The sequence below is a fragment of the Paroedura picta genome, chromosome 9 (genome assembly GCF_049243985.1).
Source record: "Paroedura picta isolate Pp20150507F chromosome 9, Ppicta_v3.0, whole genome shotgun sequence".
NCBI classification, from domain to species: Eukaryota; Metazoa; Chordata; class Lepidosauria; order Squamata; family Gekkonidae; genus Paroedura; species Paroedura picta.
Window position 1 is genome coordinate 54,558,315 of NC_135377.1, and position 23,593 is coordinate 54,581,907.

The 23,593-nt window shown below is 40.0% G+C and overlaps 1 protein-coding gene across 1 annotated transcript; it reads right to left on the minus strand.

The window, feature by feature from the left end:
* Positions 1–214: 214 nt before the first annotated feature.
* On the minus strand, positions 215–22,454 carry CD226 (CD226 molecule). The gene is made up of 6 exons (XM_077352866.1): positions 20,076–22,454; positions 19,336–19,677; positions 15,241–15,582; positions 10,261–10,372; positions 9,666–9,723; positions 215–8,485 (listed from the first exon to the last, which is right to left on the minus strand). Exons 1-6 carry the CDS (start codon positions 20,278–20,280, stop codon positions 8,375–8,377), a joined length of 1,170 nt encoding a protein of 389 aa, XP_077208981.1. The 5' UTR covers positions 20,281–22,454; the 3' UTR covers positions 215–8,374.
* Between the last annotated feature and the right edge of the window lie 1,139 nt (positions 22,455–23,593).

Sequence of the window (23,593 nt, forward strand, 5' to 3'; positions counted from 1 at the left end):
ATTATGATCTCGCTTCTCTTCTTTTTGTCTTGTTTTTATTTCTGTCTTCTTTCTTGTTGAATAGCTCCTTTATCTATTTTTTTCTTATTTGTTTCTCTATGGCCGTCCTACCCAGTTATATATATATTCGATTGATGCTGGCTCAGCTCAGGGAACTGAGGGACGAGACAAAATCACCTTCTTATATTTCTGCTTTGGAAATGACACACGAGGCTTTTGAAAGTTCAAAATGTTTTATTTATCTTGGAGGACAGAAAGTCGGGTGGAATCAGAGGTAGGATGTATGATATTAACTGAGGTAACTCTGTATTCATTCAGACAACAGATAATTTTATGCCAACAAGTAAATGTTTGTGTTATTCAACCAGGTATTAAAAACATTGAGGAGAGAGGATTTCTTCTGCAGTTTAAGCTTAAACATTCAAAACATGGCCTCTGGGTTTCATCAACATGTGAAGTTTAGAAGGCAAGAACATACAACCCACTTTGCAGAATCTTTCTTTTCACACAGACCAGGGATCACTTCTTTTTCTATAAGCCATTTGCTTTTTAACTGGGCAGGTATCACTTCTCTTTACTTGAAGCTATTTCCTTTTCCTTTTCTTTTTTTTTTTGTGCTTGAATATGGATCTTATCCTCCTTCTCAGTCCACAGTAAGTGGTTAACTGTCTCTTCTTCAGCAGTCAGTCCCCAACAGCCATTCCTTAACTGACTTTCAACAGAATGCTCTTCTAATAGCTTGTCATTCAAAGGTTCTCAGAGTCTGTTAGGCATTAACCCATGCCAGTCCATCACACCATGTGTGTCTAGGGCAGTTAGCCTGTTGTCCAAAATGAACAATTATTCTTTCAAGATCAATTGATGAAACTGATTTCAATTTGGCCTTTTAAAAAGAAATCTGTAAGTCTATAGTATAAGCAAAATACATAAAAAGGGATACATCCAAGATCATTCAGATAGCCACTGTTACCTACAAATCATACATGCAGGTAGAGAAGTTAAAACAGGCATTACATAATGACTTCTATTTATATTTTAAATCCAAATGGTCAATGTAATGTTTAAGATAAATAAAAACAGTAAGGTCAGTATAGCTCTAGGAAGTTCCTAAATCTACAAAGAACCTTGGTTGGGGTGGGGGTGACATTTCTTGCCAATGACACAGTACACTCTGTAGCCAGAGCTGACAATCACTGCACATCCATTTTAATGGCTGAACAGCATGAAGCTGACAGGCTAGCTTGTCATACAATCAGTACAGATGGCTGGGATCCTCCATTAATTCCTCAGCTGCCTTGAACTTACTGTGATCTCACATTGGGCAATCTCAGTGAAAAAGCATACAAATGTCATGGGTAGAAGAGAGAAGCTGGACCAAATAAGAAAACATGAGAAAATAAAGGGGAATCACAGTGAAAATAAAGATCACTTGGCTATGGTGAAAGACTTGGGGGGGGGTTGGTAGGGCAGGGGGGTCCCTTAACAAATGCATGCTTTTGGAAAGAATCTAATTCATATCTGTTAAGTCCAGAGCTAGGAACATTTGTTCTTTTGGGATAATTTGATGAACATGTGTGATTGTGTGAGTGCTGCTGTGTGAGCAGTGGCCAGTTGGTAGAGGTAGCACAATTAAATTCTGTCTCTATCTGATGAGGCCACAAGCAAGCTGAAATGCTGCACTCAACCATAGCCATTTTTGTTTCATTAACAAAATTGTTCAGAGGATGCTTGCAGCCTTGTGGTTCCCCTCCCCAACCTATCCCTGCATTTTCGTATGCATTTGTTCTTGCCATTTGTGGTAAGATAAAGAACTAACAGAAGTGCTTGATTAATCTTGCTATGGCTGTAACAGTATAATTTTGGGACCTGAATTCAGAGAAATTCACCAAGTGCACATTCCTCCACATATAGCATATGTTTAAGAATTGGGGGGATGACCTAGGATCTCTCTATTCACATGAAAATCTGTTCATTCAGACTGTCCCCAATTGCGTCACAAATAGATTCTACAAGACTTGTTGGGTCATCTCATTTTATCCTCCTCTACTATTATTTCCTTTCCCTGAAAGTCCCCTTTTCATGATTCCTTTTTCTCTTTACCACCTACCAGCCAATGTACCTATATCAGACACACACACCCTCTAATCCAGATTCCCCTCCCTTTGGCAGCATCTAGAAAGGAAAATCTATGGCTGAATTACTTGGTACCAGGGCTGAGCCAATTGTGCAGTAGAGAACTCACAAGAATTTGCAGGGATGGTCACCTCATTTACCCTTATATCCATCCTCCCCATCCTTCCTCCTGGAAGCCCCCATATCCTCGCCTTCTCTGCTTTTTTACCCTGTTTTGCACTTTAATGGAGACATCAAAGCATCTTAGATCAATTACCACTATTTTATTGTCCCAACAACAACCCTCTGAGATATGTTAGGCTGAGATGGTTGCCTAGTGAACTTCCACAGCCAAGCAGGGATTCAGACATATGTCTCCTAGATCTTCATCTGACACGCTAAATTATACCACAGTAGGCCAGGGGTGGGCAAATTGCGGCCTGCGGGCTACATGCGGTTCGCCACAGAGCTTTTTGTGGCCTGTCAGGACAGTCAGAAAAATCCGCCTTGAAATAAGATTTCCTTCCCATCTTTGAAGATGATTCAAGGCTCCTTTTCAGCATAGCAGGGCCCCTGAGGGTTAATACAGGGGAGTCTGGCATTCCTAAAGAGGCATGAGAATGTGGAGGGCATCTGCCTATTTTTCCACAGGCCAGGCCTTTCCTGCCTCTGAAACCATCAACTCGCTCCTCCTCTTCCCTAGACTGATGCTGTATTTTGTATGGCTCAGCCACACAGGGATGCTGGCTGGTTTCCACGTGGGAGCGGTGAGTTTTAAAAATGAAATAAAAGGGCATATATGGGGGTTGCAGGAGAAGATTGAGATTCTGTGCAAGAGAAAGACCCCCTCCTCCCAAAAAAGCAATTGGTATACTGGGGAGGGGGCACAGGCTTACCCAGGCGAGTCCCCCCAAGGATGTGTGGCTTCTCCGCTCCCAGGAGAGAGGAAGAGCTTGTTGCAGTCCCCGATTCGTCTTTGCAAATGGAGCCTCCCTTCCCCGGGCTCCCCAATGTGGGCCCATTGGCCGCCTGGCCTCTTTTCACCCTGCAGCTAATAGATAATGTCTACGCAGGAGTTTTGACTGGCCGCTTAAGGGTTAATCCATTTCTAATCTAACGAGGCTTTTGTGGATGAGAGTTCGTGTCCTCGGTGGTGGGGTTGGGAACCTTCCTTACTCAGCTTTGTAAGGGGAGGGAAGCATATCTATGCTTCTATAATTTAATGTTTGTTTTCATTGCAGTTTTATGAAAAGGCATGTTTTTACCTGATGCCCTTGGGAAAGGGTGGGTTAAAAATCGGAAAAATAAATAAATAAGGGAGTCCTTTTCTGAAATGCAAAGTTAACTAATGAATCGTTTCAATAGGTGCAGCCCCCCACTAACCTCCGCTCCCACAAAGTAGCCCCTGAGCCAAAACAATTGCCCACTCCTGCACTAGGTTGTTGTGGAGTAGCAAATGTTGAACAGTAACAAGCAGCCAGTCCTGACTGAGTCATGCAAATCATGTATCAAATTGCTTTTTGGTTGCTGGCAGGCCTGACCCCATAAGTCCTCCTTCAAAAGCCAAAACACTCCTGAAAAGGGCACTCCATCTGACTTTTATTGACAGAAACCAAGGTTTGAAGGCTGACAATACTGTTGTGGTCGTCTAATAACTCCTACAGAGAGGGCATTTGTCTCTTGAAGCTATAGAGACTAATTTTGTTATTTAAGGGGTTAACCCAACCATTTTCATATTTCATATTTTTTTCAGATTTCAGTTCAGATTTTTCTGCAAACTTTAAGCTTTTCCAGGTTTGTAGAAATACCTCTTCATGGCTCCAGTATTTGGATTTAGATATCCATAGATTTGGCCATGCTAAGAATTAAATTTGTTGATGTAAGTTGGATGGGTGAACTTTAAGGGATTTTAAAATGGCGTTCAGCTGTTATTCACTGATGGTTTTTTTTAGAAAAAAATGAATGAATGGTGCAGCTGCTATTGTTTCATGTTCTAGTTAATGGACACTAAATTCACTGCTCTTCTGGTCTGTGTGATGTATCGATCCAGTTACCCCTGTGAACCAAAGCATTGATGAAATCTGAATTAAACTAGATTAAACAAACATCAAAATGTGCAGTATTAATTTTTCTCCCATTAACTGGAAAAAGTATGGAGCAGAAGAGACTATGGAATATCTGATATATAAAATACTTGCTGAATTCAAAGAGAGAGAAAATGTTGAAGGCAAAAGTGAACTTCTCTTTGCACATTTCACTAGAAAACGTGTTCTTCCAAATAAAATGTCTCCTAGCCCACCCATCCAAAAAAGATAACATAAATGGTGATGCAATAAGGGTTATACACTTTAAGTTTTAAATCAGCTTAAAGTATCTGGAGTTCCATCTGCTTACAAGTTAAATACAAATCAGTTATTTATGATGGAGCCAAAATACATTTTAGATTAAGACAAGCAGTTGCAGCTGTTATAGATATTAGTGTGGGACCACATCCTACAGGTCTGGAGAGATCATCAAACATGAACAACGAGGGCTGCAGTTGTAAATGGGCATTTGTATCAAAAAGTCTAGTTGTCCCATTCTGCTTGCCTCCTTGTAAGTGCAAAAATTCCAGTGAGGGCTATTACCCCATTTCTGCCATTGCAATGCCCCAAAGAACCCACACCAAGGCTGGCCTCCCTGACCTGCATCACAGCCTTCAAGAGTGTTTGTGATGCCCACAAGCACAAATTCCATATTGAGCCTCCAGAGGAAGTGGGCTTCTTCCAATATCATGGCAAACTATGCAGTTCTTTGTCTGCCAATAATTGAGAGAAAAGGGGGCAAGCAGCAGAGCATGCATCTTGGGCTATCATTTTGGCACTGGTGTAAAATGAAGATTTCTGACTTTTTTCCTTGTAATACTGTGCACAATTTAGAACTTATAGTATATTTGATAACTCAGGTACATTAGTATGTTTCTCTTCATTGACATGATGCAGTTTTGTGGTTCACATTCCAGGATTAACATTTTCTGAGATCTCAACTGATGAGGAAAGCTCCCCTTGTAGTGTGTGTAGGTGTTTGTTAAAAGAGCCCCCAGATCCCTAAAGATGCTTTCTAGTTGTGTGATAATAATGATGATGTAACCAATGAAAATCTTCAAGGCTAGGTGAATTAGTTTGTATTTTGGTTTGCGTGTACAAGATTTTAATCTTGTAGCTCTTTTTGATTTAACTAACATGTAAGGATAGCTACACTGCCCTGTTCACTCCAGCAACCAGAAGAATCTTCCTGATCTTCTCTCATGGCTACCCAAATAAGCTGCCTTTTAGAGATGCTGCATGAAATTCACCTGAAGCTGCAAGCAACTATTTTCTTATCTCTGCCAGCCAAATGGTCACTAGAAATTAATACTCAGATAAGTAAGCAAATTATTTCTTAAAAGAGAATGCTATGCTGACCAGAATAGTTAAGCAAGCTGGTAGGTAGTAAAAACAAAAAGAGGCCTGCTGGATTAAACCAGTGGTCAATCTAGTCCACCATCCTGTCTCACACAAGGACCAACCTCCTCTGGAGGTAAACCACAACAGGGCATGGACTCAAAGGCAGGGGTAGTCAAACTGTGGTCCTCCAGATGTCCATGGACTACAATGGGAATTGTAGTCCATGGACATCTGGAGGGCTGCAGTTTAACTACCCTTGCTCTAAGGCCTTCACTTGAAGTTGCCTTCTGGCACTAGAATTCCATGGTTTTCTGTAAACCACTGAATAAGACACCATCTCTTAAAAGGGGGGGGATCTCTGTTGTAAGGAGATGCAAAAAAAAATCCAAAGCTTTGTAGAGAATATTACCTATTTCACTGGTTTCAGCAACCATAGTACTAGTTTGCTGCTTTGTTACCCTGGGTTGATGCTAATAATTATATTGATTGCAGCTTTCTCCTCCCCTTCTCCTACAGATCTCCTAGCATTTTTACATCCTAACTAGTTTCAGATAGTCTGGCCAGACTACTTCCTACAGCCTGTTTCCTGTCAAGGTGATGTTCACTATGTACCTCATATGTGCTACTATATTGAATGGGAATGATTATAGCCAGAGCTATATCTCTTCTGTTGTAGCTGAGAACAAGCACAGAATGTGACAAAGAGACAACAGATTCATCTAAAAATCTCTTGACTTGACCTAGAAAAAATAAACAGTCTCTAACTCTTCAGCTGTCATGCTTGCAGATAATGGGTTAAACAATATACTCTACCTGAGTCACTTTCCCTGCATAGCAGCAGTCAGGGGCATCTTTGTACCAGTTGGAGGGGGGTCATAATTAGAGAGAGGCAGGGCTCTTGTGTTCCCCCATGCACTGTTTTTACCAAAGCCAAAAGGGAGTAACTGCCCCATTTTGGAACTACAGGTAAATCGAGTGCTGCAGGTACAGGTCCAAAACGGGCAGACACAGTTTTGGATCAAGAATGCAGCTCAAGGAGAAAGCAGAAGCCCCTTCTTTTATGCCATGATCCTGAACTAATAGGCCCTTGCAAAATTCTAAAATGATATACCAGTGTGGCTGTAGGGGGAAAGTGGATTGTGTAGCTAGCCCAATGATGGGGAAGACTCAGACACCAGAAAGATGGGTGACTTGTCAGTGGTTGGGGATGGGGGCTCACTGTTAACCCCTCTGTCACTGACTAGCAAAACTGCAATAAATACTATTATGCAAAACAAGAATAAACAATGCAAATTATTTCAGTTTGTATAATTCTTGCTGTATAATTGTATAATTCCTGCTGATCACAAATTCCATGGCTGAAATACAGAGTTTAATTTTTTTTTTTTTAGCATTGAATGTGCACATCAAAATGGCTGGCTGCATCATAATAGCCCCAAAGGCATGGTAGTGGTGGAGAGTGCCATCAAGTCATAGTTGACGTATTACTACCCTGTAGGATTTTCAGTGCTGGACTATTTGTCATTGCCTGCCTTTGCATAGCAACCTTGGACTTCTTTGGTAATCTTCCATCCAAGTACTAGCCAAAGTAAACCCTGTTTGGCTTCCAATAATATCAGACAAACCTAGGCCATCCAGATAAGGGAACCCCAGAAGCATACATCTTATTATATAATTGAGTGTCCTGTTAGGCTGCCCACAATCCCTTTCAGTACATCCCCCCCTACCATGGCAGGCTGGGGAGGGGAGTACTAAAAGGGAGCATGGACATCCTAGAGCCCATTGTATTTTTGGTACAACAGGCTTTACTGCTAGTTAATCGTATTCTTAAATGGAATAGGTGGTAGCACTGGCAACAAATGATTAGCAATTGATACTGATACTGATAAGCAATTCTTATTATGGTGATAACTGTTCCACCTGACTGGCCCAGGCTCCTGTTAGGCCTCATTTATAGTGGGAATTCCAAAGGCTGTTAAATTTAAATTAACAAGAGTTGAAGTGAGAAAGGACACGTGGAAATCGGATCCACACTTCCCCTAAGGCAGAAGAGCACTTGACAGCTGTCACTCATTTTCCGAGCAGTTTCCTTGCTCCTTTGTTGAAAGGTAAGAATTTAAATCCCTTTCTGTCTAGACATCTGCAGGAGATACATACACGCATATATATTTATATATGTTGACCAGTCTTTTTTCATGCTTCAATTTGCCATGTTAATTCTCATACTAATTTATTTTCGCTGCAACTTAACCTTATAAATAAATTATTATCATTGTTAATTGTCCTTATGAGTGTGTGATGTTATTGCTGTTGTTGTTCTCGTGGTATATAAAAGCAGAGACGTGACATCTGTCAATTTGTTTGCCATATCAAAGCCAGACAATCACTTTACAGTAATTAGAAGGAACTCCCCCAAAAGCTATTCATTCTGGGCATAAGGAAAGAGAACATTTCTGATTTTGTGAACTGAATTGTGACCAAACAATACATCTCTCGGCACCAACCACAGCCTCATTGAACTGTCAGCCTCTGAAGGAGATGATGGCATTTCATCAACTAAATACTTGGCTGTAAAAAAACATGAAGTTCACTGCCCAGTGTCTCTTGCATTCCTCTAGGGCACAACTTCTAATGACAGCCAAAGTCTTTGTTCTTCGTCAATTATCACAAGTGTAAATTATCACCCTGCATGTCTGTGTGTATAAACATGTATATGCAGAAAATCTTCATTCCTGAATGAGGTAATTGGGGAAGCGGAGTCACGTTATCCCACATCTAATCTCAGTACAGAGGTATATATACCTGAGGCAAACTCATTCACAGGAGTAGCAAAATAGTCACACTCGCATTTTTCGTCCACTTGAGTAGTTGACGTAGATCACCTCCTGCTTTGTGGCAAATGTAGTCATGGTTTCTCCTTCACGTGCATTCATTTGGCCACAGAAGCTCTTGGGGCAGGGAGGAGAGAAATAACAGTGGAGTGAAGATTGCTATAAAGGGTTGATGGCTCAGCAAAAGGTCTCTATTCTCATAACAGATTCTTGCCACTAGACAAAATTAGGATTATTTCCAGAGTTGTGTTTTAAAGCCTAGGATAAGAATTCTATGCATTTTTGTCTGAATATCTGGGACACACGTTGTCATTCATTCATTCAATTTGTATACCGCCCCTCACTACGATGTCTCCGGGGGGGGGGGGGGGGGGGCTATGCAGAAGACTGAAGGGGTGTACTTAACCCTCTGCCCTGCCAGAAAATCTGTCATGTACCAATTCACATCCAATTTAAATATGCCACAAACAGAAAACAGAACCAAACAAGGTGCCTTTTTCTGGAGATACCTCAGCAGTATGTTTCGTAAAACCATTCACGAATGTATGCTTCATCACTGTTATTTCAGCAGTCCCAAACATTTGTTTATAATTAGCATACTGAACACAGCAAAATTACTGGCTAGCCAAGCATTCATGTCCTTTTGTTCCCCTAACTGCTTCCTTCTTCCATCACAGGCAGAAGAAGAATAAATGGTGCTCAATAATGTGAAAAAAAAAATCTCCCCACACTATGTTCACCATGTCTGATCACCAAAAACTGCTTAAAAAATACAAAATAAATCATAAAAGTATGGAAGCAATTTCAGCTTTGCTGTAATTCTCACTATGTTATTACTAAGGATAACACGTGTTCACATGTATTCGTGCAAGGTATTTGCAGGCATAATGGCAAGTACTGTCCTGAGCTTTTGAAGACAATCCGGAGGGGGGGGGGGTCAAAATCTGTGCATTATCTATCAGCCACTATTTCAAAGTGGCACTTCAGTTTTCCATAGTCCAAAGACCCTTTCCATGTCCCCTGCCCTGCTAGTCATTAGAATGAAACAGCACTGTACTAGTTCACCAATTGGCACAGCAAAGAGATTTCAGTTGTAACTAACCGATCCTCTCTTGTTTCTGATGCAAAATGACAGGACTGAACAAAGAAGACCAAATCCTCAGGGCCTAGGAATAATAGTGTTGTGTAGCAAAGCATCAAAAGCTGAGATAAGTATGATGTAATAAGGATAAAATAGAATTCACTCTGCCAAAGCCATCCTTGAAACACACACAGAACCCTCACAGAAGCATCTTACCTGGGGTTGAGTGGCAAGAAAGACTTTTGGGGGCATCATGATCCTTTTCCTCTTCTTTCTGGTGACACACACACAAACCATTACATTTAGTGTCAGGACCAACATAGACATCATTGAGATTAATATGGAATCTAAGAGAACAACTCTTAGAAAAATCCAGAAGTGTACCTAATGGATTTTTCATGCCTAAAGTGAAGCTTTCAGCTATATTATGAACCTCTGACGGCAACTGTTCATATGATTAACTCTCTGAAGTTAAGAAATGGAGGAGAAGCAACCATACATTTACCTGGCAAACCCTCAGCAATATATGACCTGTCTCAAAATGCTTTCCTTTTCGATGGAAGAGGTTCTTAGTTTTAAGATTAGGGGTTATGGAGTTTTATAGGTTTCTCTTTGTAATCCACCTTGAGCAAGGAGGAAGGAAGGCAGACTAGAAATTTAATCATAATGATGATGACACTGCTGGTCTAGATATCAGTGTGAATTACCTATATATATCAAGAATAACATAGAAGGCAATATAGCAGTAAAGTCACTGGACAAATACCAGATAAACCCGCCTATATCCCCACAGATCTAATAAACTGCTTACTTCCTACAGTAAAAAACAGCTGCAGCAATGGATAAGATGAATATTAGAAGCAAGATGGCAGCTCCAGCACCTCCAGCTATGGCAACGATATTCTGCTGGTAATCCAAAGGAACTAGGAGAAGAAGGGTAGAAAACATTGTCATTACTTCTCAGGAAGGAATAGTCAATAATTGGTACCCTCTGATTCTCAAAAGATGCTACACCAAGCATTGTGAAGCTGAGTAGACCAAGAGATGCTTATGCCTAATGATTTGACACTTATAAAGTGGTCATTTGGCTCAACTAATTTGTGAAGTGGTCTAATTCATTGAAAGAAAATAAGAAAATTAATGTTCTGGCAGTGAGAAAGTCATAAAAAGTATACTGATCCCAATTGTCTGCCTGGAAAAACTATCCTGGGGTACCTGACGGGATGAAGGAAATCTCTTCAGTAATACTTTTGCAACTATTTTGGAAAACCCATTTAGATTATAGGCCAGTCACAGGAAAAACAGCCATGTTTGCAACCATGTTGCATTCAGACAGGAAGCATCACTTCTATGGGACAGGCATCTGCAGGGGTGGGGAGCATTGTGGTTTCTGTAACTGTGGGAGATTGAACAAGGACTGCCTGATGCTCAAAATAAATTCATTTTTGTGCTGAACTTATTTGGAGAGCTTTCTTTTTGTTGGGTTGACTGAATTACAATGCATATGTTCAGAACAGAGACAAGCCAAAGTCAGACACAATGGTTCACAAGACTTCTTTATCACAAATGGCAGTGCCACCTTCTTCCTCCCAGAACAACCTAGGTATGTTTCCAAAGGTCCCCTGCTTGAATATAAAGCAAATAAGAAATCTTAAAATATAATCTTCTGAAAAGGATACTGAAAAGCTGGAGTCTGTGCTATTTCAGATTTCAGATGCTATCAGTTCTTGAAACTTTTGGCAGACATCTATCACAACTACATAACGGTTAGTTTAAAAAATAGAATATGTGTTCTTCAAAGTATTATACTATGTGTGTGTTACCAAGAAACCCAAATCCGAAAAGGTGAGGGCTGATAGTTCTCCTTCCTGCCTCCTTCATCCCCTTAAGAGCTTGGTGAAACAGATTACTAATATTCTAATATTACAATTTGACAAGTGAAGCCAAGAAACAGCATTCATCAAAGTTATGTTAGTGAATGTGAAGTCTGAATATTTACCTCTCTGGTTCAAATCTGAATTCCCATGTATCTTCTACAGGGATTCTAAAAATGCAAAGGTAGTTTTACTGCTTACTTCATCTTCTTCATCATGTAAATTGGGATTAATGCCCCTTCCTAATTTGTACCAAGAAGAAAAGACCTATCCTTATAGCATTAAACAATTAAAGAATAATAAAGAATGTTTTTAAGGCATGCAGGCCTATGCATGTCCATGGGGTTGCGATGGGTCGGACACGACTTCGCACCTAACAACAACAACAGGCCTATGCAGAGATCATCCTTCAGGTACATGCATCACAGTATATTAAATTCAATTAGGAAATGCACTGACTTTTAAGGTATGGTCTAATATTGGCATGGCAAATGCCAGTCGACAGACAGGCCATAGCATTCCCAACTAATTAATATGTCCAGGTGGTCTTCAATGGTGGTTCTTTGTAGAACTCATTACAATAGTCCAGCCTTGAAGTTAAAGTAGTAGAATCAAAGAGATAGCACAATTTATGAGCCAGATACAGCCGAAAACACTCTTAGTACTATTGAGAGTAATCCTGGCAACAAAGTACCTTTTGGGGGGGGGGGGGGCTGATTTTTGATTCTTCACTTTGAGGGACCTAATTGGACAGGAAGGAGGGATAAAGTGTTTTAAATAAAACAACATGTACATATCTTATATTTCCTACAAAGAAAAATGGGTGGATGAAAGAGTTTTAAGAATGTTTTGAAGCCTGTCTTCATGTTCTTAAGCTCTGGCCAGACACACACACACAGACACACATCTTTCTTCACACGCTTCCAGAAATGTTGTGGCTGAGTGGTTTCAACCTTCATTGCCCTGATTGTGGGTCTGCAGAAGAAATGTTGACAGGTCAGACAGTTACAAGGCAATAAAACCTAACGAGTGCTTTGAACAGTTCTCTTAAGAAGTGAAATGTAGCTTGTTATGTATCATGGCTCAGAGGTTTGTACCATTTCTAAGTATACACACTGAACAGGAACAGCTCTGTGACAGAAACCACAGAAATATATGTCTGGAGACCAGAGAACAGAGCGTTAGGCCAAAACCAATGATGTGCCTTTTTCATGTGGGTTTCCCAAAAAACCAAACCAAAAAACAGGTTATGATAGCGCTTTCAGTCTAACATTTCTCATCGAGTTCTTCTCTCCAATGCTTGTCACTTGACTATAAGTCTTCACAGTTACAGCAGAAATACAAACTTCCATACAGCTGTAGAGGACACATCAATCAGCATGACAGTAAACAAGAATAAGGATGAAGATGCTGACAGAAAACAGTATTTGTTAAGCGTTTGTGTTTTGAAATGTGGAAGCTCTATTTAACAGCTCCACCCTGTGGTCAACTGCCATACACTGGCATCAACAATATTAGGAAGTAGAAGATCTCGGAAGCCAAATGGAGGTTGCTAACTGAGGGCATCTCCAGAAAGATATCACAGTTAATGTTATCAAAGCCATTGAAAGGTCAAGGAGAACCAACTGGGACACACTGCCCCACCACTCTTCTGGTGATGCTTATCAGTCAGGATGACCAAGGTAATTTCTATCCCAACTCCTGGTCTGAATCCAGATTGAAATGGATCTAAAAATCTATCTCCTCCAAGATTGCTAGAAGATGTGTAGCTACTACCTAGGTCAGGAACACTGATGATAGTTCTTTAGCTCAGTGAAGATAAGGGAACTCCTCACTGTCTTTGGATCCCAACTGCTTAAATGCCATATCTCCATGTTCAGACAAAGGTGCCCAGAAAGGTCTGATTTACTATACCTAATGTTTACTAGAGATATATTCTTCTTGCATGATCACAGATAACCAGGATTTCATAGTGAAGCTGATAGTGTAAGGCACCTTGTAATAAATGAAGCCAATTTCCTGGACTCCAGAAGAGCCTCTCATCAGATCTGGGAAACTAAGCAGGGATAGCCCTGGTTAATCCTGGATGGGAGATCACCAAGGAAAGGCTGCTATTTAGAGGAAGAAATGGCAAATCACCTCTGAATGCTAATTACCCACATGGTGTTGATACATCAGCTTCAACTTGTCACTAGGGAGAAAATAATTGCCCTCATCATTATGTGCTCCCCAGAAGTATCTGACTGGCCGCTGCTTAAAACCAACGTGCTCGTATAGATTGTCTTCTACTGTGATTCAGCAGGGTTTCAATTCCATTCTTACACAGTGACTTTAAACAAACTATTCCGGTACTGGATTCATGACTTACACATATATAGAGTTTTTGTGATGGTAACTAGGAAGGCTTGCTTCATAATGATGGGCAACCTAGAAAATGTGCTTTAGTTTGTGGTTTGTGACATGCCCGGTTTGTAAACCATGAACTACTAAGAACTTTAAGCTGCAAAATGATTTGGTTTGATGCTCACACACACACATATGCTAAAGGCACCAAATTCATGGAAGAGATCCAGCCAACTCCCCTCTACATGCCTTCCAAGCTTGGTGAGGTTTTGATTTATGAGATCAAAGTTACAGCCCCATCCAAAGAAAGTGCCTCCAGGAAACTGTTTTCTGGGGGAATGAGAGGCACAGGTTCAGGAAATTTAGAAGAGTATAGAATGGACCCTGTGCAAGATAACGACATCAAACTCACACAGGAACTCCCCCTGATGCTCCTCTATATGCTCTTCAACTTATGTGCAGATTGGACATAGGTGGGGCTGAGTTACACACACACACACTCACACCCTAGAAAATTTTCCCCAGGAAATTTTGGGAAAATGTCAGGCACAGCTTCAAGTGACATACATTAAACACACAGGGAACCTATTAGACTTTCCAAGGCTAAATAATTCCACTCCCTGTTGCTTTAAAGTTGCTTTGTTACTTTGAAATTTGGTAAATATTTTTCTTTAAGCAGAGGCAGTCTGTCTGGAAATTTAACCATTCACGAACTGCTTGAAATTTTGTAGAAATTTTGTGCGAGTTGACCTGCCATAAACTTAAACCACCAATCAGCCAAAAGGCATAGTGCCCCCAGCAGAGCACTATGGTCTGCGAATCAGAACAGACTGGTGGTTCCAGCCCACGAGAACTTTGCCTGGCCTGGTAGAATGAGCTCATGAGAGAGCTCCCAGTTGGAGAGCCTATAAAATGAAGCTCTTATGCCTGGCATTTGGTTGAGGACAGGAGGCAGAACATAAACCTGGCAGAACATAGACCTGGCCAAGAATCCTGATGCCTATGTTTTCCTCCTGCAGCAACAGCAAAGATCAGGGAAAGAGTCTCTGCACCATTGGTTCCTCTTTCTCCATCACTGATGGTGCAGATGTATGGAATAAGCCAAAATTTCTTGCAGTTACACCTGGACAAAGTGGCATGCCTATATTTTCGAGTGCTGGAGGTGAATTGTCTTGGCTGCCTTGCTCGTATGGTAACAGAAGTAGCAGCAGCACATCTAAACAGCAGTAGTCAGAAGACCGTGTCTCTTCTAATGGATTTATTCTGTATAGAGAACCTGAGAATCACAGGATATCAGTTAATCAGGTTTATAATTAAGGGGTTGATCTTCTTTAGTTATTTATTTAAATAAACAAATAAATAAAATGTTGTATGGAAAATTCTAACAGTGAGAGTTAAAGCTTCACTGATTATGATTTATTGGTATGTGGGGGTTTTTTTAATAGCACTTGTATCCTTTTGTTTCCCAAAAGCTTAAAAAAATTATTGAGGCCCTGTGCTACTTAGTGGAGACTTTTTAGAGACATGCCAATGAACAGAGGCAGGGTAAACAAAAAAAACTTTCCCTCACTTACCATTGACAGTGATGGTCAACTTTGTCAAATGAGCTCCAGATTCCCCTGAAACTCTGCTGTAACAACAGCGGAACATCCCGGAATCAGATGCTGTGACATTCTGAAGTACTATTGTGTTCGCCTGGGTAGCACAATCAGTCTCTACCCGTTCTTCATAATCTGAACCATGAATTGATTGATTGAGTTTACATTTGACCATGGTATCCACAGCCCCTTCATGAACCCTTTCCCATGTCACATGTTTCATTCCTATCACAGAGTCAGTTCCACATCTCAAGGTGGCATTCTTCCCCAGTTCAATAATGACATGGGAGCCTGCTGAGACCGGAGGCGTAAAGTTCCCTGTTAAACAAATAAAACAGGGGAAGGAAATATCATCAATGTATATATTTGCATTTTTAACATATTAAGCACTGCCTATAGATACACACTCCATGAGTATGATCAGTTTAAGGACCAGTATAGCCCATGGCATCTATGAGCATTTCCGTAAGTATTCTATGACACTAAAAGTAGAGAAGATAATTTTTTTTGGATCATGCAAGTGGATTTGTACCATAAAGCACTCCCAAGTCTTTAATTACCCATTGAATATTTCCCTCTCTGCAGCAGTGTTTAAGCAGATATGGTCCAGACAGCTAAGCCTTGTCACAAAAGACTCTTTTTTATGGCAGCTCTCTTTCTACAGAAGTGCTCTATGTCAGGGGTAGCCAACCTGTGGTCCTCCAGATGTCCCATTGCTGTGAGTCCTATCCTCTGGTGCTAACAGGAACCTCTCCCTGCCCTCCTTCAACTGACAACCTTTCAAACACTTCAAGAGAGCAATCATGATCTTGCTCAACCTCCTTTTCTCCTGGTTTAACATTCCTCTCAGCTTTTCTTCAATCCGTGTTGTTTTCTTGAGAAATAAGCTTTAGGAGCAGGGGAAGTTACCAGGAAGTCTACGCAAGTAAAAGCTACCTCAGAGTTGTGCCTCTTTGAAGTGATGACACCACCTCAATCACTCATTGGGGCAGCCTCTCGAGAGAACCTTCTCCCTTGAAGGAGGCTGAAATTAGTGGATTTCAATGTATTGCAAGTTCATGCAGTTCTCCCAACACCAGAAAATTTACAATTTTTCATCAAAGACTTTTCCCTCCAGAACTGAGATCACTGGGAATGACTCATTCTGAATGTTCTTCAAAGAATGATCACACATTTCACAGAAATGGGCACCCATAAATATCCAACCACAATGGCTAACACCTAATCCATCAACTCCTTCTGGCTTCTTCCTCTAGAGATAGTGAATTGGAGGAGGGCTGTACAGCAGCTGCAAGAGCAAGATTATCAGAGGCTCCGCTTCACATGGTTCCTGTCCCTAGACATAAGCGTTCTCATGCTTCCAGCTGTGGCAACAGTGGAACAGGAAGAGAACTAGGAAGAAATAAGCATGATGCAACCCAAGAAACAGGGAGCCACTAGGAAGGGGTGGAACACCCTTGCATCTTGTACAGTGTCTAGCTTCCTCCTGGTTCTCTTCCTAACTCAGAACAGCCAAAGAACAAACTACTAATGGCTATATTGACATTTTTACTCTTGAATCTATCCAGGACACATATATGTAGTTACCCTGTGATGTTCTATGTAAACCGTCCGGAGCCATATGGAAGGGCAGTATAAAAATCTAAATTAAATAAATAATAAAAGATCAAGGGTTTTCTTCTCTTAAAAAGGTAACTGGCCCATGACAGCTTTAATTTCTTCATCAGTAAATAGTTGAAGCTGCAAGAATTCCCATCTAACTTATTATTCACCCTTCTGAAAATGCATGTGTGTGTCATTTTTATAACTGCCCATTGCAGGTTGCATCGGTTCAAGGTTTGTTACTTAAGCCACAGGCTGACACTTCTGCTTCCTGTCAGTACAACCTCATATTTCTATCTTTTAAAACTGCCTTTTAGTGGAATCAGAATGACTTGAGATGCTGATACATTTGCATAGAAGCTGTAACTCTGCAAAATTAATTTCTTATAGTGAGGGTACCATGATAGTGGGGTGCTGGTTTTCTATATGGTCGTAGATATCTGTCTGTCACTTAAGGTTCATTTTCATATTTTCACATTCTACCTGATGCAGTTCTTCAAAGAGCCAGAGCCAGCTCTTAAATACTTTTGTAGGGATTATTGCATGGTGGTCTTACCAATTGGTTAGGTTAGTGCTTCCTTATTTCCCAGTTGCAGAGAAAGAGTGGATTTTTGCCCCAATTGTTGATTAAACAAAATGTGGTTTCCTCAAAAGGAGTCCACAGGGAACCCAAACTTCACCTCCTAGTTTTCTAGTCTGTGCTTCAGAGGTGTGAAAAGAACATCCTGGGGTTATAAGAGACATACGTTCCTTCCAGTAAAACAAGGGTCAGCCCAACTCCATCAGCAAAGAACCAGTGCTGGTAAGCCAATGACAGCCGACCAATAAAATAAAGATAGTAATAAAAAAGGCTATTTGTGTCAGATATGGTTTCATCATTGGGATCTTATTATTTTAGCATATCATAAAAGCTCCTGATTCAGGCTTTGTGCCATTCTGAGGCATTCATGCAATATCCTCATACTGCCATTAATTTATGGCATGTCTTTCTCTCATGATCATAGCCTTGAACTGGTGTATTGTATGAAATATAAAGCCTAAATTATGTGTCCCATAATTGATTATCTGAGTATGAGCATCTCAAAAAGAGGAAATGATATGCAGTCACTATGACCATATGAATCATGATAGTGGAGGATTATGTGCTATACTGACGATGGCATTGTTGTGACATTGTTCTGTCTCCATTCTATTAATGTTCTACTTGTTAGAAAACCATTACCAGACACAGCTGAAGAATGGGAAAATACAGAACTAATTAAACCCATCATGACAGTATTATGGCTGTGAACCAGAAGAGAATTTACCAAATTTTTGACACCATCCATAGACAGCAAGTTTCTAATTCCTTTAGAATTTCAGTAGAAACTTAGCATCTAATTACTGTTATTCTTTATGCAGACAGAGAATTCTTCTCCCACCTTGAACCTTTACACATTTCATTAGGGCTTATTAAAAATTTTAACTAAGAACTTCCTCACAAAATACAATTAGCCCAAGTACAGGATGAGAAATGTTAGAACTTTGCAGTAAAACAAATTATCACATGATGAAATAAAATGTTCACGTAAAGAAAGCTTGCTTCAGTAACACACACACATATGTACACACATGTGTGTACATTCACAGAGAGAGAGAGCAGCTGCCAAAATTAAACACTTTCTTCAGCAGGCAGAATAATTAACACAATAAATAGCTAACACAATAAATAACTAACACAATGCACCTGCAATAGCCACACACCAAGAGAAGTCATTCCCTTGCCATTTTTCTTCCTTACCTATCAGCTTACCCTCACACATGAGCCCTTCCCTGGGGAGAAAGATGGAGTGTAAATCAAGCACATAAATGAGATTTGTATAGTTAGGCCCTCAAAAGCAAAGGATTTGCACATTTGTTCCAGTGACATGTTTACAAAAAAGTGAGGAACCACATTATCCTAAGCCTATTGTTTTAAAATTACAATTCAAATGAAGAAAATAATATTGCTGTTCTCAGCAAAATCATATTGGTGGTTATGGCAGAGTTTTAAAACATTATGGCAAGAAGAGAGTTATATGCTCATTTCCCTCCACTGCTGCTTTTTATTCAAAGTGTCCCTCTCCCCACACATATGTTGCATGGGCCAGATTGAATCTGCAAACTTCTGCATGCAACACCTGCACTGTGCTATTCAGACTTCTTCCCATTATCACATACATCTAGACCCATTCTACACACATTGGACAACGCACTTTGAATGCCCTTTTGCAACTGGATTTTCCTACGTGGAACAGGAAAATCTGCTTCTGAAGTGCATTGAAAGTGAATCATCTAGCGTATGTGGAATAGGGCTGCAGTCAATAACACAAGGATCCAAAACACTTGGATTACTTTGGGCAGACACTGATGCAAAGCCAAACGCCCACAGAAGATACATTTTGCCCTTATCCCAAGCTTCCAAGACAGTATGAAAACCATTTGGCTTACCTGATTGGACCACCTGTACTTTCTTTTCCCATATTCCATAAGGAAAGCTCTGAAAAGAGCAAATGTATAAGCCAATATCCACCTCAGTGGTACTGTTGAAAACCAGGGATTTATCATTCACGGTACAATTAACAATATTTACTCGGCCTTTGTATGCGCTTGCAATATGCAAGTCATGAGGCAGTCTGAAGACTGCAATTATCTCTTTGCTTTTGCTCATCTTAATCCATGACATCTGGGTTATACGTGCGATCTTTGGATAGACACATTGAAGCGTCATGTTATTGGTAAGTCTCACAGTTGAATCCACCATTTCTCCTTCCTCTGCAACTGAGAGACATCCTACCAAAACAAAACAAAGAACTCAGAAAGTTCTTGACAATGTTCAGTGCTCAAACCACAGTGATACATTTCAAACAACACCTGCAGAATTTAGTGATCAATCAAATGCTTCTAAGATTGAAAATTCCATTTGCTTAATAATAAAATTGTGCCCCAAAGTGCTGTCAGAAAGACTTGTTTGGAAATAGACAAAAAAGAAGAAGAAGAAGACGAGGAAGAAGAAGAGGAGGAAGAAGAAGACCAAAACAACAATCCCATTACAGAAATACTTACATCTTGATACTACATGCATTTCCATTTAATTAAGTCCTGTTTCATTTCCACTGGGTTTACTCACCAGTTAAGTATAACATGGTATACAAAATGTACTGTATTGTATCAGAACCTAAATTTCTTACCTTTACATGTTGGTAGAACTGCTATGAGAATGAGAGCAAGACAATACATCTCCAGCATTACTGAACAGAGATACCATGGAGCTTCATGCAGGGTTCTGCTACTTCCTGACCACACGACATTTCCTGAAGGTATTTTTATACTGGTATGAATCAACAAGAAGCAGAAAAGGAATTCTATGGTTCTTTGGACAGAAAACTGCACCATTTATTACAATTTTATGATAAGAACTTGGTTATTTAGCTTTCCCTGTTCCTTGTAGAAATTTCAACAGCATCCTAATCCCCATTTTATCTCACAAAGTCAAATTATGCAGAATGGTAACTTATTTACAAGTAAGGGCCTGACTGGGCTTCCTTTGCTCACCAAGCCAGCAGCTCAATGTTCTGGCAATGCCATTTTATAAAGCATTTGTCCCTGTGTGCTCCATGGGCTAACCCTAAAAGAGAAGTATGGCCATATTTTTCTCCTGTAACAATACATATTGGCAACTTTTTTGTTTGATACTTTATTGATTTTTTAAAAAAAATCTTGACTGCCCCTCTTGACAGAGCTGACAAGACAGTCTCAAACAGTTTCAATAAAACCATACAATAATTCATAAAAACAAATATCAATTTATCAATTAATTTACAAGTAGTAACTATTAAAACCTGTTTAAAATATTAAAATTGACTAGTTGCTGGCTAATTTTAGTGCTGTGCTGTTAGTAGTTCTTATAGTCCAGTTTCCAGATGGGTACCCAAGCAATGTCATTGCTGGAATTCATTGGCCCCAACCAAATGCTTGGCAGAATAACTCCTCCTTGCAGGCCCTGCAGAACTGAGTCAGCTCTAACAGGGCCTTTAGCTCTTTTGGGAGCTCATTCCACTAGGCAGGGGCCAGGGCCAAATGTACCTTTCTTGGGCCAGGAATCACCAGCCAGTTAGAATTGGCAAAACGTATCACCCTTCATGGAGTAAAGTCAATTCAGATAGTCCCTCAGATGCACCGGGCCCAGACCATGAATGGCCTTGAAGGTTAATACCATCACCTTGAACTGGATCTGGAACTCAATAAGAAGCCAGTACAGTTGCTTCAGGACTGGCCAAATATGGGCCATCCAAGGTGTTCTCACAAGGACCCATATTCTGGACCAATTGTAATTTCTGGATCAGAGTGAAGGGTAGGCCCATGTAGAGTGAGTTACAGAAGTCTAATCTGGAGATGACCATCACATGGATCACACTAGGGACAGCTAGGGCACTAGAAGCTTTGCCTGACAAAGGTGGGGAAATGCCAGTTGAGTTACCTTCAAAACCTACACCTCCATCATTAGAGAGGCATCAAGAACATCCAGGTTCTTGGCTGATTGTACAGACATCATATGCACCCCATACAGGCAGAGCAATCACCTATCCACATGACCTCCATCTTGGAGAGCTTGGGCTTCTGGCCACTTAGCCAGACTATCACTGCTTCCAAACAAATGTTTGGGAGCCTAGTAGGGGCAGCATCTGGGCCGGATGAACTACATCCAAGGGTACTAAAAGGACTTGCAGGTGTAATATCTGAACCTCTGTCCATTATTTTTGACACTTCTTAGAGATTTTAACTTAAAGTAACTTAATTTTACAACCTAATACTAATAATTGTCTTGTCATTATTGAAGTTGTGTTTTTAATTTTAGTGTTACCCACCCTGACCCAACTAAGAAAGGATAGGCTACAAAAATAAAATTATTACTACTGCTCCAGCCGAGATAAAATCAACTTATTAACAAAACTACAATATTACTAGAATGGTGTGTTTATCGTAAATGCCATTTCCAATTGCATCTGTGCTGTGTGTCACGTGTTTCTCTTTGCCTCTGTGGCCACATTTTCTGGACATGGAAGCAACAGGAATGCATTTACATGAAACAATAACAACACTCTTTATATTACATTGGTTCTATTACACAAGTGCTCCATAGCACTTTGCAAACACCAATTAAACCTAGCAATGTAGAACAAGAGGTATGTAGTTATTTTGATTTAAAGAGATGAACAAAACTCAGCACAGAGTGAGCCAGAGGCAGAAGCAGCAGGAGGAGTTGGTTGTTAACTTATAATGCATTCTGAACAACACGACATTTCACCCCCTCACCCACTAATTTATATTTTATAGTGCTTAACTCAGATGGCTACTCTTGCTTTTAATTTCTAAAAGTTCTGATTAAAGCTGGCAATGATCCTCACTGGAGGATGCAAAAACGCTGAAGAGAGGAGAGCTTATTTGCTGGTTGAGATTTACTTCTGAAACTTTCATTCTCAGAGAGGAGACTATGGTAAAAGGCTGTTTTAAACAAAGGACTTCAACAAATTCCTCCAGAGTTAAATTAGGTGGACATTGCTAGGTTTGGTGATAATGTGCAACATATTTGATTTTTTTTCATAAAAAATCTACTATTTGCCCTACATTTTCACTAGTGGTAAGTTAGAAAAGATGTAATGATTATAATGTACCTACAAATGCATTATAAGGTGGAGTATTTTGATACTGAATTGAAAAAACTGACCCCAAGAAAAATTAACTGTAATTTCCAGTCAGGGTTTGGGGTGTGTATAGATATTTTTCTGTACCTTTTAATATGTTTGTGTAGACCATTGTCTGTTCGTGATTCAATTTGTGTTGCGTTGCAGGGTGTTAAGGTGCTTCAAGACCATTACTTTCAATGAGTGATCTATTGAATCATCTGGAGTAACTGTTAATGGCATAATGTAGGCATTCCACTAATCTATATCCTCAAGTTTCAAGTGAATTGGATTAATGGGTTTGGTTTTATAGATCCACAAAGTCAGTCCTTTTTGGAGCAGGCACAGTACTCTACTGATTCCTATAAGGAAAAAATGGCAACATTTTTTTTGTATTCATTTAATCTCCTTTACACAGTGCCTTTTTTCTTTTAATCTTTTCATTGAAAGCTCTGGTCTGTTACATTAATGATGTCTGTTACATTAATGTCTGTTACATTACCAGAATTGCCATGGATCTAGTACTGCTTGTCTACTAAAAGAACCCTCATGTTTCAAATACATTGGACAAATACATATAAAGAAGTGATGAAGGAGAACAGAAACTCTCCACAACTTGTCTCAAAAGTTGATTGTTTGGGAATGCTCTGTGCTTCTCTCTTGTAAACATCTGATTGGGACTGTTTGGAAAATCAGTAGGATTAAAGAAAAATGCTACATTTCTGGTGAGTATCTAAACTTGAGTGGAAGGAACAGACTGTTCCCAAATCCCCCAAGAATGCCAGATTTCTATTCCCATTCTAGTAAATCACTATAACAACTTGAACCAGTGATTTTCAGGTATATGTTTGTCTAAAAAAAAATTGTAATACACATCCCTAATTGCTTCCCAACCAACACCTGCACTTCCAACAGTCCTCCAACACTGCATTAACTGAATCATTCCTCTTAAGGCCTAAAATGATAGATACCTCTGATCAACATCATATTCCAGACAAAGAGCAAAGAGGCTCCACTGCACAAAA